This window comes from Pelmatolapia mariae, linkage group LG1 (genome assembly GCF_036321145.2).
Source record: "Pelmatolapia mariae isolate MD_Pm_ZW linkage group LG1, Pm_UMD_F_2, whole genome shotgun sequence".
Taxonomy (NCBI): Eukaryota; Metazoa; Chordata; class Actinopteri; order Cichliformes; family Cichlidae; genus Pelmatolapia; species Pelmatolapia mariae.
Window position 1 is genome coordinate 34,811,383 of NC_086227.1, and position 15,041 is coordinate 34,826,423.

General features: G+C 39.8%; 1 protein-coding gene across 1 annotated transcript; it reads right to left on the reverse strand.

Annotated features, from left to right (window-relative positions):
• Positions 1 to 1,813: 1,813 nt before the first annotated feature.
• Positions 1,814 to 13,074, reverse strand: pdpr (pyruvate dehydrogenase phosphatase regulatory subunit). Its single transcript, XM_063479755.1, has 18 exons — positions 12,946 to 13,074; positions 11,715 to 11,991; positions 11,367 to 11,500; positions 10,850 to 10,931; positions 10,501 to 10,664; positions 10,246 to 10,367; positions 9,829 to 9,946; positions 9,094 to 9,243; positions 7,428 to 7,620; positions 7,122 to 7,246; positions 6,744 to 6,899; positions 6,473 to 6,606; positions 6,095 to 6,243; positions 5,898 to 6,010; positions 5,453 to 5,547; positions 5,239 to 5,328; positions 3,939 to 4,121; positions 1,814 to 3,265 (listed from the first exon to the last, which is right to left on the reverse strand). Exons 2-18 carry the CDS (start codon positions 11,978 to 11,980, stop codon positions 2,858 to 2,860), a joined length of 2,682 nt encoding a protein of 893 aa, XP_063335825.1. The 5' UTR covers positions 11,981 to 11,991; positions 12,946 to 13,074; the 3' UTR covers positions 1,814 to 2,857.
• Between the last annotated feature and the right edge of the window lie 1,967 nt (positions 13,075 to 15,041).

Consider the following 15,041-nt stretch of genomic DNA (forward strand, 5'->3'; position numbering starts at 1 on the left):
TTGAGACACACCCAGAAAATTTTTTACACCTTAACAGACTCCCTTAATTAAGTGGAAATGTTTTTAACTTAGTCAGTTAGTCAGTTTTACCATATAAGTGCACATATAGTCAGTGCACGGTTTTGACAAAAATAGATTGCAACAGATGAAATGACTTACAAGGGTTATGTGTTTGTGGGTTTCCAGTCTAAATGCTTCAAAGCTTTTTAAAGGCCTCACTGATACAGTGGTGATGAAAAAAAATACAGTATCACAAATAAAAGTAGATACACGAAGACTAATCTGATGCTTTTGACCTACAAATATTGTATTTCATTAAAAGAAAAACTACTATAACATGTGGCTTCCTGCCTGTTATGCCACCTCTGACCCCTGGTGACCCTGAATTGGGTACGTATTTAAGAAAATAGATGGATGAAGAAAACTTGGCTTTTACCAACAATCTCCCGCTCTGCCTCAGGTTAAAAACCTCATCGCTGCATATTTCAAACAACACAATGGGAGCCATTTTGTAAAATGTGGAACAGAACTGAGACTTATTGTCCTGCTGTTAATACAGACTCCACCTAGAGGTCTCTTAAAATGCCATCTGCAAGCTAAATATTTTATTCATCTGCCTTCACATGGTATTTCATACACGCTAGAGGTGTTACCAAACTGATAAAACATGACTTTCTAGATTTTTCTTTTATAAAGAGAGCAGCTGCAGTATCCAAACTGGAAGGTACTGCAAGAGCCCCCAACTATATTACACTGCATGTATTTTAGAACGCATAAATGAATAAATCTTGTAATTAGGCTGATCTTCCAAAACCAAGACACTACCAAATCTATTAATAAAATTAGGGATACATATGCTGGTTATCACACATTTTCTAATTTGATTAAAGTAATTTTGTGACACAAAGGAAAGAAAGGAACATTTGAGTCCAGCAGTGGATTTTGTCTCTACGGGGCTCTGCTTGCATGACCTCGGATTTTAGCTCTGCTGAATACCAGAAACAACAGTGTAAATTCTTTATTCTATTCATCTTTATTTATGACACCAAATCATAACATTTGCCTCGAAGTGTTTTTTCCTCAAGGCATCACCTGACCTAGCCCTGACTATATGCTTTTTTAAAAGTAGAGTAGAGAGGTTGTCTGCCTCCTGAATCCAAACTGGGAGCTGGTTCCAGTGAAGAGGGGCCTGGAAGCTAAAGGCTCTGCCTCCCATTCTACTTTTAAACCACAAGCTCTCTATTGGGGTGATACAGAACTACGAGTTCTTTAAGATAAAATGAGGCCTGATTATTCAAGACCTTGTATGCGATCAAATAAAAAGTCTTAAAAGGTTGTATTCACCATGATGTCATCAGTTGATTAAAAAAGTTTTGAGCCTATGAGCTGTTGCTCATAGGCTCAAAACGTTGGAATTTTGACTGAGAAACAAAGGACACTGGATGCTCATACAGCAATGACGTGTCAGTTAGGCCCACTCTAAAGCATACCCTACCTTGCTTTCTGTTTTACCCTACAAGAGACAATAATTTACATAATGAATGCTATGCTGTACTAAAGGTGAGTCCATAAATGCTTTGCTTTCCTTTTTACAATCAACACTACAGCTGAAGTATCACTGAATGACAAACTAAATCCCTATTAGCCCTGGACCCGGTGCTTTATAGTTCTGAGTAACGAAAGAAAGAAATACGGTTTTGGAAAAACATCCGAAATTATGTCTCAATCAGAAGGTCAGATTTAGAGATCAAATATTTAATTATAAATCATATTTTTAAAAAGCATGACTAAAAATAGAGATTTTGTACACACTAGTTATACAAAAATACAATTTATTTTGAGTCGCAGTTTCTTTACACAAACATCTAAACTCTGAACCAGGCAAAAGTCAAACCACAAATGTAAGATATTAGATATTATAGACTCCAGTCGCAGAGTTCCTGTCCCATCTTGGCTTCTCTCACCAGCCACACATTCAGCAAAACATCAACAAAACTAAGCATAAACATCAAAGAGTGCAACAATGCTTCATAACGACAGAACATAAATAACAGATTGAAAGTACATTACAACAGGTTCCACACACACCGCAAAATAAGCTCACAACTGATGACAACGACACTTTCAAGGGAAATGAAGGAATTCTGGGAAATCCTGGGAATCCTTTTAACAGGAGTGGAAGTTTAGTAATGGGCAAAAGACTAATGATTATCCCAGGATTTTTTATGCTTCCCAGGGCTTTCCTCTATTCAGGAAAATACCATTTCTTTCATCGTCAGGTGTAATGCTGACAAAGTTGTAAAGTGTCTGAATTAAGCCACTCTTTACATCACATCACTCATATCTTTACAGCAGCAAATATATGGTTTGTAAAATGACAGTAGAGTCAACAACTACATGGACTGTAGCCATCTGCAGAGTGGGAAGTTTACAACAGTACTGGAGAAGATTGTCGGTCAAATCCATTCTGGATAGGTTACAGAGAACAAATTGGAAAAAGTCTTCAGCATCTTCTGCTGATGTTGCCTTAACAAAGGCACTTAACCAGAGAGTGTCTCAGTCAGCCATGAGACTGTGTTTAAGAGTGAAGCTGGGCAGGGCTGAGAAACAACGGCAGAATTTGATGAGACAAGAGCTTTGTATTTAATGCAGCAAAAGCATCTGGAGCGTATTAAATATTGCACTTTGAAAGAGAGAGATGCAACAGGGAGATTAAATATTAGAGTTACGAGGAGTGATTGTGCATAAAGCCCTCTCATTAGGAGATATAAAAGGAAAGAAAGGTTGGCACTGCAAGGTAAGAGCAGGAGTGGATTTGGTGGAGGAGTGTCACAGGAAAGTTTTGCGTTACTCTGCATCACTTCCCCTGCAGGTTGCTGAGCTCCATGTCATCCTTGCGGCGCTTTTGTTGGGTGAAGAGGGAGCTGAACGGGTAGAGCTTGGCTTTGGCCGGATAGCGCTGACCAGCAATGTCCACCTCGTAGTCCCCGCGGTTGATGAAGTCAGGAGTGATGGGTGTAGGGAGCCCCTCAGGGCCAAGGGGTGGAGACACAAAGCCCAGGCAAACATGGCGCTCCAGGGTGTAGCTGTAGGCGCTGCTGGTGGTCGTCCCCGCTAGTTGACCATTACGATAGACGGGCTCACCCCACCACGGCCACAAGTCGAGCTCGGTGTCATGGTCCTCCAGAACCAGCATGACAAACCGTCGTGTCACACCGTCCTGACGCTGCTGAAGCAATGCCTCACGGCCGATGAAATCTGTGTCCTGATGGAGAGAAAAAGGCAGGGGGTGTGAAGAAGATGAGGATAAATAGAGGAAATTAGGCCCTAAGAACCTTCACTAAATTAGTGAAGATCAACTTGAGTAAACAACACAATGGCCCTGCTATGTGCAGCTCTGCTGGAGTAGCATAAGACCACCATGTTTTAAAGTCACCCACCTTTTTTTTAACAACACTATAAAACTTAAAACAGTCTGTGAAACCAGCGTTAAACTGTAGATGCCTTTAATCAGCACCGCGCTGACACTGCTCTAAGCAGCAGACAGCTCACCTGATGTTCCACCCTTTCAAAATGAGACAGACAGTAAACTTTACACCTGCTACTTTAAAGTGCCACCTGTTGTGCCTGCAGGTGCAGCCCGGTGACAAATTCCCTGCTGCATCATGACAAAGACTGCACCAAGATGTTGAGTGCTTTAATTATTCTACTCTTCATCTCATATCTTTCAACCATTTTAAAGCAAAAGAGGGAAGGTTTGAAACTTAATAAGTAGAGTCAAATAAAGCATCTTATGCATTTCTATCATGTTGGCAAAGTAAAAATGTAGCTGACTAACTGATCAGTCTATTAGGATGAGGCAGTTCGATGTACAATGAAAAACAAAGTCTCCACTATGGGTAGGATCAGATATTATACGTTTAAAACTGTCAACAGACCTTGTCAAACTTGACCCTGAACTCTCGTCCACACTCCAGCGGGGTGGTGAATGCGTCGAGGTCCTGACCCCAGAAGGCGAAGAATTTCTCTATGCGTAGACTTCGCAATGCGTAGTACCCTGCGTTACGGATCCCGTACTTCTGACCCACTGACATCACCTCATTGTACACGTGCAGTGCGTACTGTGGAGAGCAGAGGAACAGGTGTCTTATACTCTATATGGCATTTCCTGTACACTGAAATGTGAGAGTGCTTTTTGTTTTTTAAACACCATCATACATGCCAGGTTCTCAGTAATCAGACAGAATAAGCCATGCAAAAATCATATCACTTTTAACCATAAACAATAAAAACACAACAACACATGTGTGACACTGAATTATCACAATTTTAAGTCCTAGAGTCCTGGTGACTCTTTCCTACCATTGCTACAAGAAACTGGATATTTTCTAGGATTTTCCTCTGGAAGTTTGTCCTGTGAAGATACTTGTATTTTATAACAACAGAGTCAAGGCAGCTAAGGACACTTTGATTCTCTTGGGACATAATTTGACAGTATAATTGTGTAATAAATGTTTTATCCATCCTTACACCATTTTTCTGCTTTTAAATGATCGTTGTAGTATAAAAAAAACTCCTCTTTCAGCCATTCCTGAACTTTACACTGCAATCATCCATTTTGAAATTTGAAACTCTTCTCTGGTCCACCAAAACTTTCAGCCACAACTCTGATCCTCATAAAAGGACAAGTTAAACCCTTGATTGTTTGTGTTTTTCATTTATTCATCCTTATCTTCTCACAGTCTAAGGTTGATTCTTTATTAATACACTTTTACTTCTACCAACTAATAAAGCTTTTTTTCAGTTCTTTCCCAGTAATGATGTATTACAAGAAAAAGATCAGAATCAAAAGATATTGTCAGAAAATTTTGAATAATGTTTCATTTTTTTAATCCCATGGCTATGCTTAATTTCCTGTGAAAGTAAAAAAAAACAAACAAGAAGTGTTGTTTTTTGTAAATGACTTGTTGTCACCCACACTTTGGAAAACAACAATAGAAAAACAATACTTATTTCCATCTTTGGCATTTCAAGATAAAACCCAAGTTATAGAAAAACTAAATGTTGAAGAATATCAGGGAGTTGTGTGCTTAATTGTAAAATATATATATATATATATATATATATATATATATATATAATAACAACTCATGTAACATACTCATGGGTTGTTGTTATTTTATCAACCATCTTGTGACGAGGTATCTATTAAATATCTGTGTGTGTGTAGGACTGCACCTCAATGGGGATGTAGAGCATGAAACCTGGTTCCCCAGTGTGAGTCATGCTCATGACTCTGATCCCGTTGGCATAGCCCACACTCATCTCCTGTAAACACACATGCACATAAACATGGTCAGTTTACTCCTCTTGGCAGGGTGAAGAGACAGACTGATGAAAAGGTAATTTAAAAAAACAAGCCATCAGCTTTGCTGTATCTAGCTTTCCCTACCTTACAGAACATGGAGGGGAAATGGTCAGGTGTCATGGAAACATATGACAGTTCAGCAAGAACATCCATAGCTCGAGGTCCAATCAGATTTAAAGCTGAGAAGAATAAGAGTTATAAACACTTAACAGACTTTCTGGTTAACAAAGCCCACATCTGATGTTATATTACACATGCAAAAACAGAATCTGGTACAACTGTTGCTCACATTTTACACAATTAAGATGACTGCATTAAAAATCCACAAGATCTACTTTCAGACATGTAATTAATGCCATCCCTCCACAGACTTCATCCCTCTGGTGTCTGATTTTTAAGGTTATTTAAATAACTGGGTTACGAGTCGACAGTGGATTGTTTTGACTTTTTGCATTGTTTCTCCTTTTAAATGTTATATGAGCACTAGATGGCGATATCAGAGCAGAAACCCCAGTTGCTGCATGCGTACCAGTGTACTTCCAGCTGACATCCTCTAGGTGGAGGTGTGGGTCATTAGGCATGTGCTTCTTTATCCAGGACCAACAGTGGACCTGCTGGTCCGTCGGAGAGATGATGAAGAAGCTGGACAGCAAATGAGAAAGTAAGCAATTTTAAAAATCTGCCATGTACTAGTATCTACAGTGCCACTGCACAGATGTTTCAAACCTGTTCTTGCTGAGGCGGACCACACTGCAGTCGTTCTCATAGCCACCTCTCTCATTCAGCATGCCGGTGTGGACAATGTGTCCAACGGGAACATCCAGGTCATTGGCACAGAGATGTTGCAGCAGTTCCAAGGCTTGGTCACCTGTTGACTGAGCCATCAGGACAGAGCACAGGATTTAACCTGAATACTTTTAAAGCTAAGTGCATTAATTAAAATTGATTTATTTAAAAGGGAAAGTAACTGCACAGGTTTTTTCCAGCTGACAAAGACCTGCATAATTTAAAGAAAAAAACAAAAAAACCAACAACAACAAAAAATTTTCCCCTCTCTGTAACCCAGTTCTAATTCTAAGTTTTCCAAAGTGATTCATGACTCACAGTCAGTTCGAATTTGGTGAAGGAGGACATGTCAATGACACAGACGGCCTCTTTGCAGCATTTCACTTCTGCTCCAACTATGTCAAACCAGTCTGGCTTATAAAAAGTCTTACTCTGGTCCAGGGACAGCAGATCTACAGAGAGAAACAGTCCAATTCAACCAAGTAATTTAATTCATTAGACAAAACTGCCTTAAAATCCATCAAAATCATTTGCACTCCAAGACTTTGACTAAAGTATTTTTGTACCACTGCTTCTCACTAGGACAAACCTTTTCCTGGAGGAACAAAGTACTTGGGCCTTTCAAAGCCATGTTTCTCCATCCACCGAGCCCCCTGAGTGTCCAGGCGGTCGTACAGAGGACTGGTCCTCAGCTGGCGTCCGGTCTGGAAGTCCCACCGGGGAACCTTCAGCTCATACAGCAGGGCTGAACATTGACACACAAATATTAGAAGGAGAGACAGCAGAGCAAGAATTAGAATATACTACACATTATAATAAATATCCAACACCTATAGGATTTATAGTAATTTAACTAAAGCAACAGCAGAAATTAATTATTTAAACAGTACACCAAGGTTCAGATGACTATACAGCCTTTGTCTACTTAAAAACATGAACCAAACACCCAACAGGGCTCACTACTCACGCATGACTTCCATCACTCTGTGTCTCAGGAAGGTTCGGCTGCTCTGCAGGTTGCCAAAGCGTTTGATGTCCAGTGGCCAGACATTGGCGGTGGGGTAGCCATAGGTCATCCACTCTGCCAGGTACCTGGATACCAAACCACACAACAGGCCATTTATCCCTTCTTGTAATGCAAAAAAAAAAGCACGTCCACAACACAGTCTTGATCGCTGCAACTGATAAACCATGGCTGAATTATTTCAGGTGACCCAATATTGATCACGTGCTTACGTCTAGTCTTAACAGATACACTTATATTTGTTCTTACTTTCCAGCCCCTCCAGCAAAGGCCAGGCCTGAGGAGTTCATCCCTGCCAGCACATAGTACCCAGAAACACCTGGGGTCTCACCCATCAGACAGCGCATATCAGGTGTGAAGGACTCCGGACAGTTGACCAGCTGATGGATCTCAGCTGACTCGAGACTGGGCATTCTCCTCAGCAGAGCACTGAGCATCGGCTCTGAAGGCAGAAAACAAAAAGTGCTCTAAAATGTAGCAAATGCAGATGATGATTTAATACAGGTTACTCTAATTAACTTAAACAACCAACCACACCGTAACCAAGAAATATTACAGTGCTGTTTCTTGTTCTTTTGCCCACCTCTATTGTTGTACAATTACTGAAAAACCCTGAACCACCTCTCACCATAAATCATCTAAGAGTCTAAAGGCTCCAGCTGCAACCTTAACCCATGTTGTTCCATCAACAGTCCAACATGTTATTCCAAAATAAATGCTGAAAATGAAAAAAAAAACAACAAAAAAACCTAAACCTAAAGACATCCAGGTTAGTATCACATAAGAAAAAAGGCAGCAAATCTTCATATATTCGAGAATCCATAACCAAGGTGTTTTTGCCCATTAAGATGACATATTTTTAAAAATTTAATAATGGATTAACAAAATAATCAAATGAATTGCAGTTCTAACAATATCTATTACAATACATTAATATAATATACATTCATAAAATACAGTACATTCTAACATTATATATTGTGATGGATTCTTTCAACAACCTTTTCAACCCCTACACTTATAAGATAAAATAAATGGAAAAATAACAGGGCTTCAGAGCGGTCGATCACAGACTGGTTTGGCGATGTGTGCTGCTATAATAAACTCTTGTTTTTATGGCAGCCTGGTATGAGAAATCTCACATTACTGGTTTAAGGCCAAGGCAAACAGTCAGGTGTATTTTTACATGTGTACAGAGAGGTGGGTCAAAATCATTTAAGGTAGCCTTAAACAGAGGTGGATAAAAATAGATATGGCCAGTCTTGCTTGCTTCCTCAGTCTTCTGTAGCTGTTAAATGAAACCAATGAAGGTTTGACTTTGTGTCGTTATTTGAGAGGCAAACCTCATATATAATTTTCAACATTTTAAGACGCAGTCTACAACTGTGGCTACTTTACAGCTAAGAAAAACTAAACACACCTTGCCTTTGTGCTACATTAATGACAGGAGAGTTGATCAAGTGTCCTTCCTATTCAGTTATTCCAGCCATTAACATTATACAAGTCAGTGCTGCAGGCAAGACTATTTCAGCTGTCGCTGGGCAAGCAGCAGAGTATTGTAAAGTGCCCAACTAGTATTGTAAGGTTAAAGTCCTGCAATATTAGACAGAAAACACCAACAACATAGTAACTCAATTTGTGCAAGTATTCAGTAAAGATTGGTAGGAAAACATCCAATTGACAGGCTGAGACCAGCAGAGCCAGGCTCATAGTGGGTCAGCAATCTACATGAAAGCGGTAGATACAGCTGTTACTAGAACCTGACATTGAACATAGGTCGATAAACCATGTTCCTAAAGCTGTGGTTATTTATTTATTTTTATTTTTTTTTTGGGGGGGGGGGGGGGGGGGGGGGACAATTTTTAATGAATAAAAATACAACATTAATACTTTTTTTTCCTTCCTTTTTTTTTACCAAAGTGATCCCAGTCCTCCTGCATGTTCTGGATCTCCAGCTGGTTGCGACCCTCAGTGAAGATGGGTTTGGGGTTTTTCTCAAAGCCTCCTGACAGAAGGCCTCCCTGCCACGGCCGTGCATATATCCTGCCATCCATATCAATCACCACTAGCAAAGAGACACATAGTTAGAAACATCGCCTGGCTGGACTTGTTTTTAGCCTTTCAGCAGGCATTACATCAGGGTCCCCAATCCCAGTCCAGGAGGGCCGGTGTCCCTGCAGGTTTTAGATCTCACCCTGGGTCAACACACCTGCATCACATGATTAGTTCATTACCAGGCCTCTGGAGAACTTCAAGACATGCTGAGAAGGTAATTTATCCATTAAAATCAGCTGTGATGGATCAAGGACACATCTAAAACCTGCGGGGACACCGGCCCTCGTGGACTGGGATTGGGGACCCCTGCATTACATTATTGCATATTGGTAAGTACATTATTTGGCTAAGTAAAAAGGTCCAGCCTGTGCCGTAGTTTTTTCTTTGTACTATGGGACTAAAAAAATGGACTAGACATAATTGTCGATCTGATATAAATTGCAATTAGTTAATTCATTTGCCAAAAAACAGAAAAAAATCATGAAGTGAATGTTCTTTAATACAGACACGAATTCAGCTGGCTACACAAATTGGACTTTGAAATTCAATAGTGTCTACTGCAAAGGTTACTTCCTAGCTTTTTAATATGTGAGACCTGGTGTGTTGGGTGGAAGTGGCTCCTGGAGAGGTTTGGTGAGGAGGTAGAAGTGTTCACATCCATGGAGGGGAACTGACACCTTCGTCTCACTAGCCTGGCCAAGCTCATAAGCCCACTGGAGCAGAAACAGTCAGAGCAACCAAATACAATTAGAACAATGTGTAGAAACAAGATACTTATAGTCACCATAGGAAACAACTGCTTCAACTAGTTTCAGAGGGAAAAAAGATTATGAAATAGAATTAAATTATTATTAGTAGTATTATTATTGCTTAGATATTTTTGACCAAGCATGACACTGAATTTCCACAGAACAAAAGTAATTCCAAAATGTTTACAGAGGGTTTTTTTTGTCACAGATTCCATTTCTCATAGTTTCAGTCTTATTAATGCATCTCCCACAGAACGATCTACCTGTCCAGCACAGCTGACAAAATATTCACACTTAATGGAACCACGGTCAGTCTCTACAGCTGTTACACATCCCTTCTCTACCAGAACCTGCTGAACACTGGTTCGCTCCATGATCTGAACCCCTGAAGGAGAAGAAAGGGGGAAAAAAAAAGAGGAAACGAAGGACAAAAGAGTAGGTTACAATTATAGGGTGGGCCAGCAACAGCAGAATACACGATTTATGGTCTACCAAACCAAACTGCAAGTTTGTGTTACCTTGTCCAGCTGAAGCCACGGCAAGGGCATGGTTAACATCTGGTGGAGACACGACAGCATCTTCAGGAAGGTGGAGTGCGCCTACCAGGTCATGAATGTTAACAAGGGGGTGGAGTTTGGCCACCTCTTTAGGTTTAATAATATTACAATTGATCCCCATTACCCTGTGAATGAAGTGAAAGGGTCAAAAGTCATGTATGTTTTTAAATCAGTGAAAAGGGACAATCAGCTGGCACTATTATTTCAAACAAAAACTTGTGAGTCCCCAAAAGCTTGTCCTCACAAAGCTACTAGAGCTTTACAGCTTAATCCACATAGCTGTGGTCTAAATACTAACTACAGGACTTACTTCAGCCTTGATGCGAGGCGCTTAAGAGAAATGAAGCGATCCTGATTTTGAGCCAGACACAAGGACCCTGTCTTCACATAACCTGCAACACATACCACACACCACATATGACTCAGTCGGTGAAATCTAGAATTAGTATTCTAGCTTTGCAGCTTGCTTATTGCTGGTGCACATCAAATAATATCTCGGACTTCAACAAAAAATATCTGGTTGTGTTACATGCAAATGTTTCTAAATGCATTGAGACAGAAGGCAGTATGCTGTCACAATTTGCTCTCTTGTCTGTTTTATGCTTTAGAAGCTATAATCTGGGAAGATACAAATGCAAACTGTTCTATAATCTAAATTAATAATTAACATTTTAAAAAATATGTGGTGATGTGCATGTGGGAACTGTTAACTATCAGCACCAATAGTAAAATGGTGAAACAGCAAACCCTTCTAAGAATAAAATAGTTTTAAAAAAAAACTAAAAAAGTTAAATATGACAAAAACCAAATTCTGTAAATCATCTCACCTGTTTTAACCCCCGTCTCCTCCTCCAGCTGATGGTAAAGACTACTGGAGTAGTTGGCCATTTGACACTCGATGGAAATGGGCTTGGCCACGCTGACAATACCAGCGCACAGTCTTGTTGTTCCTGCACCAAGTCTGGTTAGGATAATAATGGCCAAGAAAGTATTAACACAACAATATCAAATCTAATATTTCTTTCCACTATCACCTCCTAATGTTCAAGCTATCCCACTCTCATATAATATCAGTGGTCTGAGTCAATAACATAAAGAACATCTCTCTCTTCATGCTAATTTTAAGCCAACAAACACAACGGCTTATCTGTAATTTGTTGAGCTGAAACACTCACCTGCCCTGCTCAAGTAGTACAATATCAGTCCAGCCCAGTCTAGCCAGGTGGTAGGCCACTGATGTTCCCACAATACCTCCTCCACAGATGACAACCCGGGCCTGCCTGGGCAATGGAAGCAGCTGGGAGTCTCCACTGACAGTCAAACACCGAGGGGAAGTCCAGAGACCCCTGCCTACCAATCTATACCCTGTCTGGTGAAGCAGCCGCAGCCGGGGGAGCATAACAGGGGACAGAGCCCTGGAGCTCCGCACACAGCTGGACATAGCTGTGCTTTCTGCAATAAGAGACACAGGATCTAAAGTTACTCTATAACCTTAAACAGAGGACAGTACCACAGTGAATACAGCAACAATGACCCTAACTTTACAAATATCCTGATATAATTTCAATAACATATGATCGTTTTCTACAGTGTGCAGGGTGTGATATAGACCTCTTTTATTATTTTAAGTTGCTGTATTTTTTTAATCTGAGATAATTTGATATTTGCTGTAGATATGGTTGTGTCAATGTCACAGTTTCATTTTAATTTGGTTAGGTAGATACTAATAAAATTATTACTACACCACAATCTATACATCTCTGACAGTACTGCTGACCTTTTCTGCTAACAGCATGGATTAGTTTGCGTTCTAAAGTTGCTATGTCAGGGCCTTTAAAAGTGTCTACTATAAGCCAGATTAAATTGTCAACACTGGAAGTCGCTAGTTTCCATAAGGTTACATAAAGATGCACTGCTGTTCCTAAACTTAAGTTGCTACATTTAGCTTAACCAGACATAATCCAAAGTAAATACAACATTAAACACTTTGAATAGGGCCTGGGAAATCAGCAAGGTGAACTTACAACAGTCCTTCAAATGTCTTGCTTGTATTATAAAGACTGCTGTTAGCCTTGAAGCACTGCTTCAGCTTTACTTGTATTCTTAGCAGCACAGCTAGCTTTAGCTAACAGCATGTCGGTATCTTTGTGATTAACACATTTAGATTAGTGGCAGAAACCTAGCAGACGTGTAGATGACCAAAGTCACGCACAAAGTTCCTAACATTTGGGGGGTATGTGTTGGTACTACTAAAGCTAGCACTATTGATAATGTTAGTCACATAGCACAGCTTAGGCTATCGAAAAGCTAGCCAATGTTTATTATTTTTGCTAACACGACGGCTAAACCAGGCAGAAAATCTTCTCTAATCATAACATTTATTTTTCACAACTACATTAAACTCACCGATTTAGTCAAGTCCAGTGATTATGATATTTCAACAGAAGGATAGTCACTAAGGTGTAACTGAAAGCCGAATTCAGAGACTCCCGTTAGTTAAGCGGTACCTCTTCCGGTATAACCCTTCAAAATAAATTACGTCTGCGTCTTTTTAGAATGGCTCCATTAGCGGTGGAGCGGTTATCAGCGAAAAAATTCAACTCATCCAACTCAAATACTTAGGATATATCTAGAAAGTTGCAAACCTACTTATTATGAATCAAATTATTTTTTCTAAAACTTATTTTTTTCTATTTTTATTGTTTGTTTGTTTTTTATTGTTTGTTTGTTTTGTTTTATATCTCGAATTCACCTTTTCTTCCTGCCCCTTGTGCTGCTGTAACAAATTAATTTCCCCAATATGGGATTAATACTAAATTTCGCAGTGTGACTTTTTAAATATGTTAGGTTGCTGAATTATGTCACAAAAAGTGTTGCAATTGTTAAGGTCACAATTATTCTTCTCTTAAAGATATCAGCATCAGGAATATTTAAAAATGTAGCTCATTATCGAAGTTGTTTTTTTTTTCAACTTCTCAAAGTCGGATTTATCAACACAACTGTCTATGCATACTTACGGTGTTAGGTACTCTGTACAGGGTTGGACACTCTTTTGCCTTGAAAACGACCTTAAATCTTCTTATTATTGGTTTAACAAGGTGCTGGAAACATTCCTCAGAGATTTTGGTCCATTTTGACATGATGGCACCACGCAGTTGCTGTAGATCTGTCAGCTGCATATTCATGATCTAAATCTTCAGTTCTACCACATCCCAAAGGTGCTCTATTGCAGTGAGATCTGAGACTGTGTGGAGGCTATTTGAGTAAAGTGAACTCACTCCAACAGGTAATACACTAGATGTTTCTTAAATGTGATGTTCAAGAAACATCAAGTGCATTAACTTTTTGAAGCCGCCTCTACTCTGAAGGAACATGGACATGGCCACCAGCAATACGCAGATAGGTTGTAGGGTTTAAACAATGCTCAGGTGGTAAGGGGTCCAAACTGTGCAAAGAAAATACCCTCAATATGATTACACCAGCAGCAGCAGCCTGAACTGTTACAAGACAAGATGGGTTCATGCTTTCACGCTGTTTAAGCCTAACAGAATGTTGCAGTTCTATATTCATCGGACCAGAGGTAATTTTTCCAGTCTTCTATTGTCAAATGTTTCTGAGCCCATGTGAATTGTAGCCTCAGCTTCCTGTTCTTTGCTGACAGGAGTGGCACTCGGTGTGGTCTTATGCTAGTGTAGTTCTGCTTCAATAGTTGACTTGTGTGCCCAGAATGGCCAGAGGTTGGGCCATTCTTCTCCGACTTCTGATATCAACAATAAGCATTCTAGAGATGGTTGTGTGGGATCTCAGTAGATCAACAGTTTCTAAAATGCTCAGACTAGCCTGCCCAGCACTAATGACCATGCCAAATTCAAAGTCACGTAAATCACTTTTCTGCCACATTCTGATGCTTAGTTTGAACTTCAGCAGGTCATCTTGACCGTGTCTACATGCTTAAATGGACGACTGAGTTGCTGCCATGTGATTGGCTAATTACACATTTGTGTTGATGAGCAGTTGAATTGGGAAACTTAAGAAGGGGCTGGCAAGTGTATATTGCAATAGCATAGAGCTGGGCCTGCACAGAGGTAACCACTGAGGGGAGCCAAAAACCTTCTTTACAGGATTTGTAAGTATTGTCTGCATGCTTCTGTGGCTGCAGCGTTCTAGTAAAACAAAGGGTACTAAATATGCGTTCCAGTCTATTTCTAGTCCTAATTAATATTCATGTTCACAAAAGGTAGAAATATAACTTACTCTCAGGAAGCACTCCCTCATGTTAGTGAAATTAACTCCCAGAGGGTTAGTAAACCTGTTACTACTGCTACCCTATTTTCAAGAAGGTCAAAATGCAATATTATAATGCAATTAAGAATATTCTATAAGTAATTCAACTTTTTCAGCAGGTTTAATTTTACTGTTAATTTGTTTTACCTTAAATTGTCTATACAATAGTCCAGCCTTCTCATTCAGTTTCACATTTTTTCACACAAACAAGGGAGAGA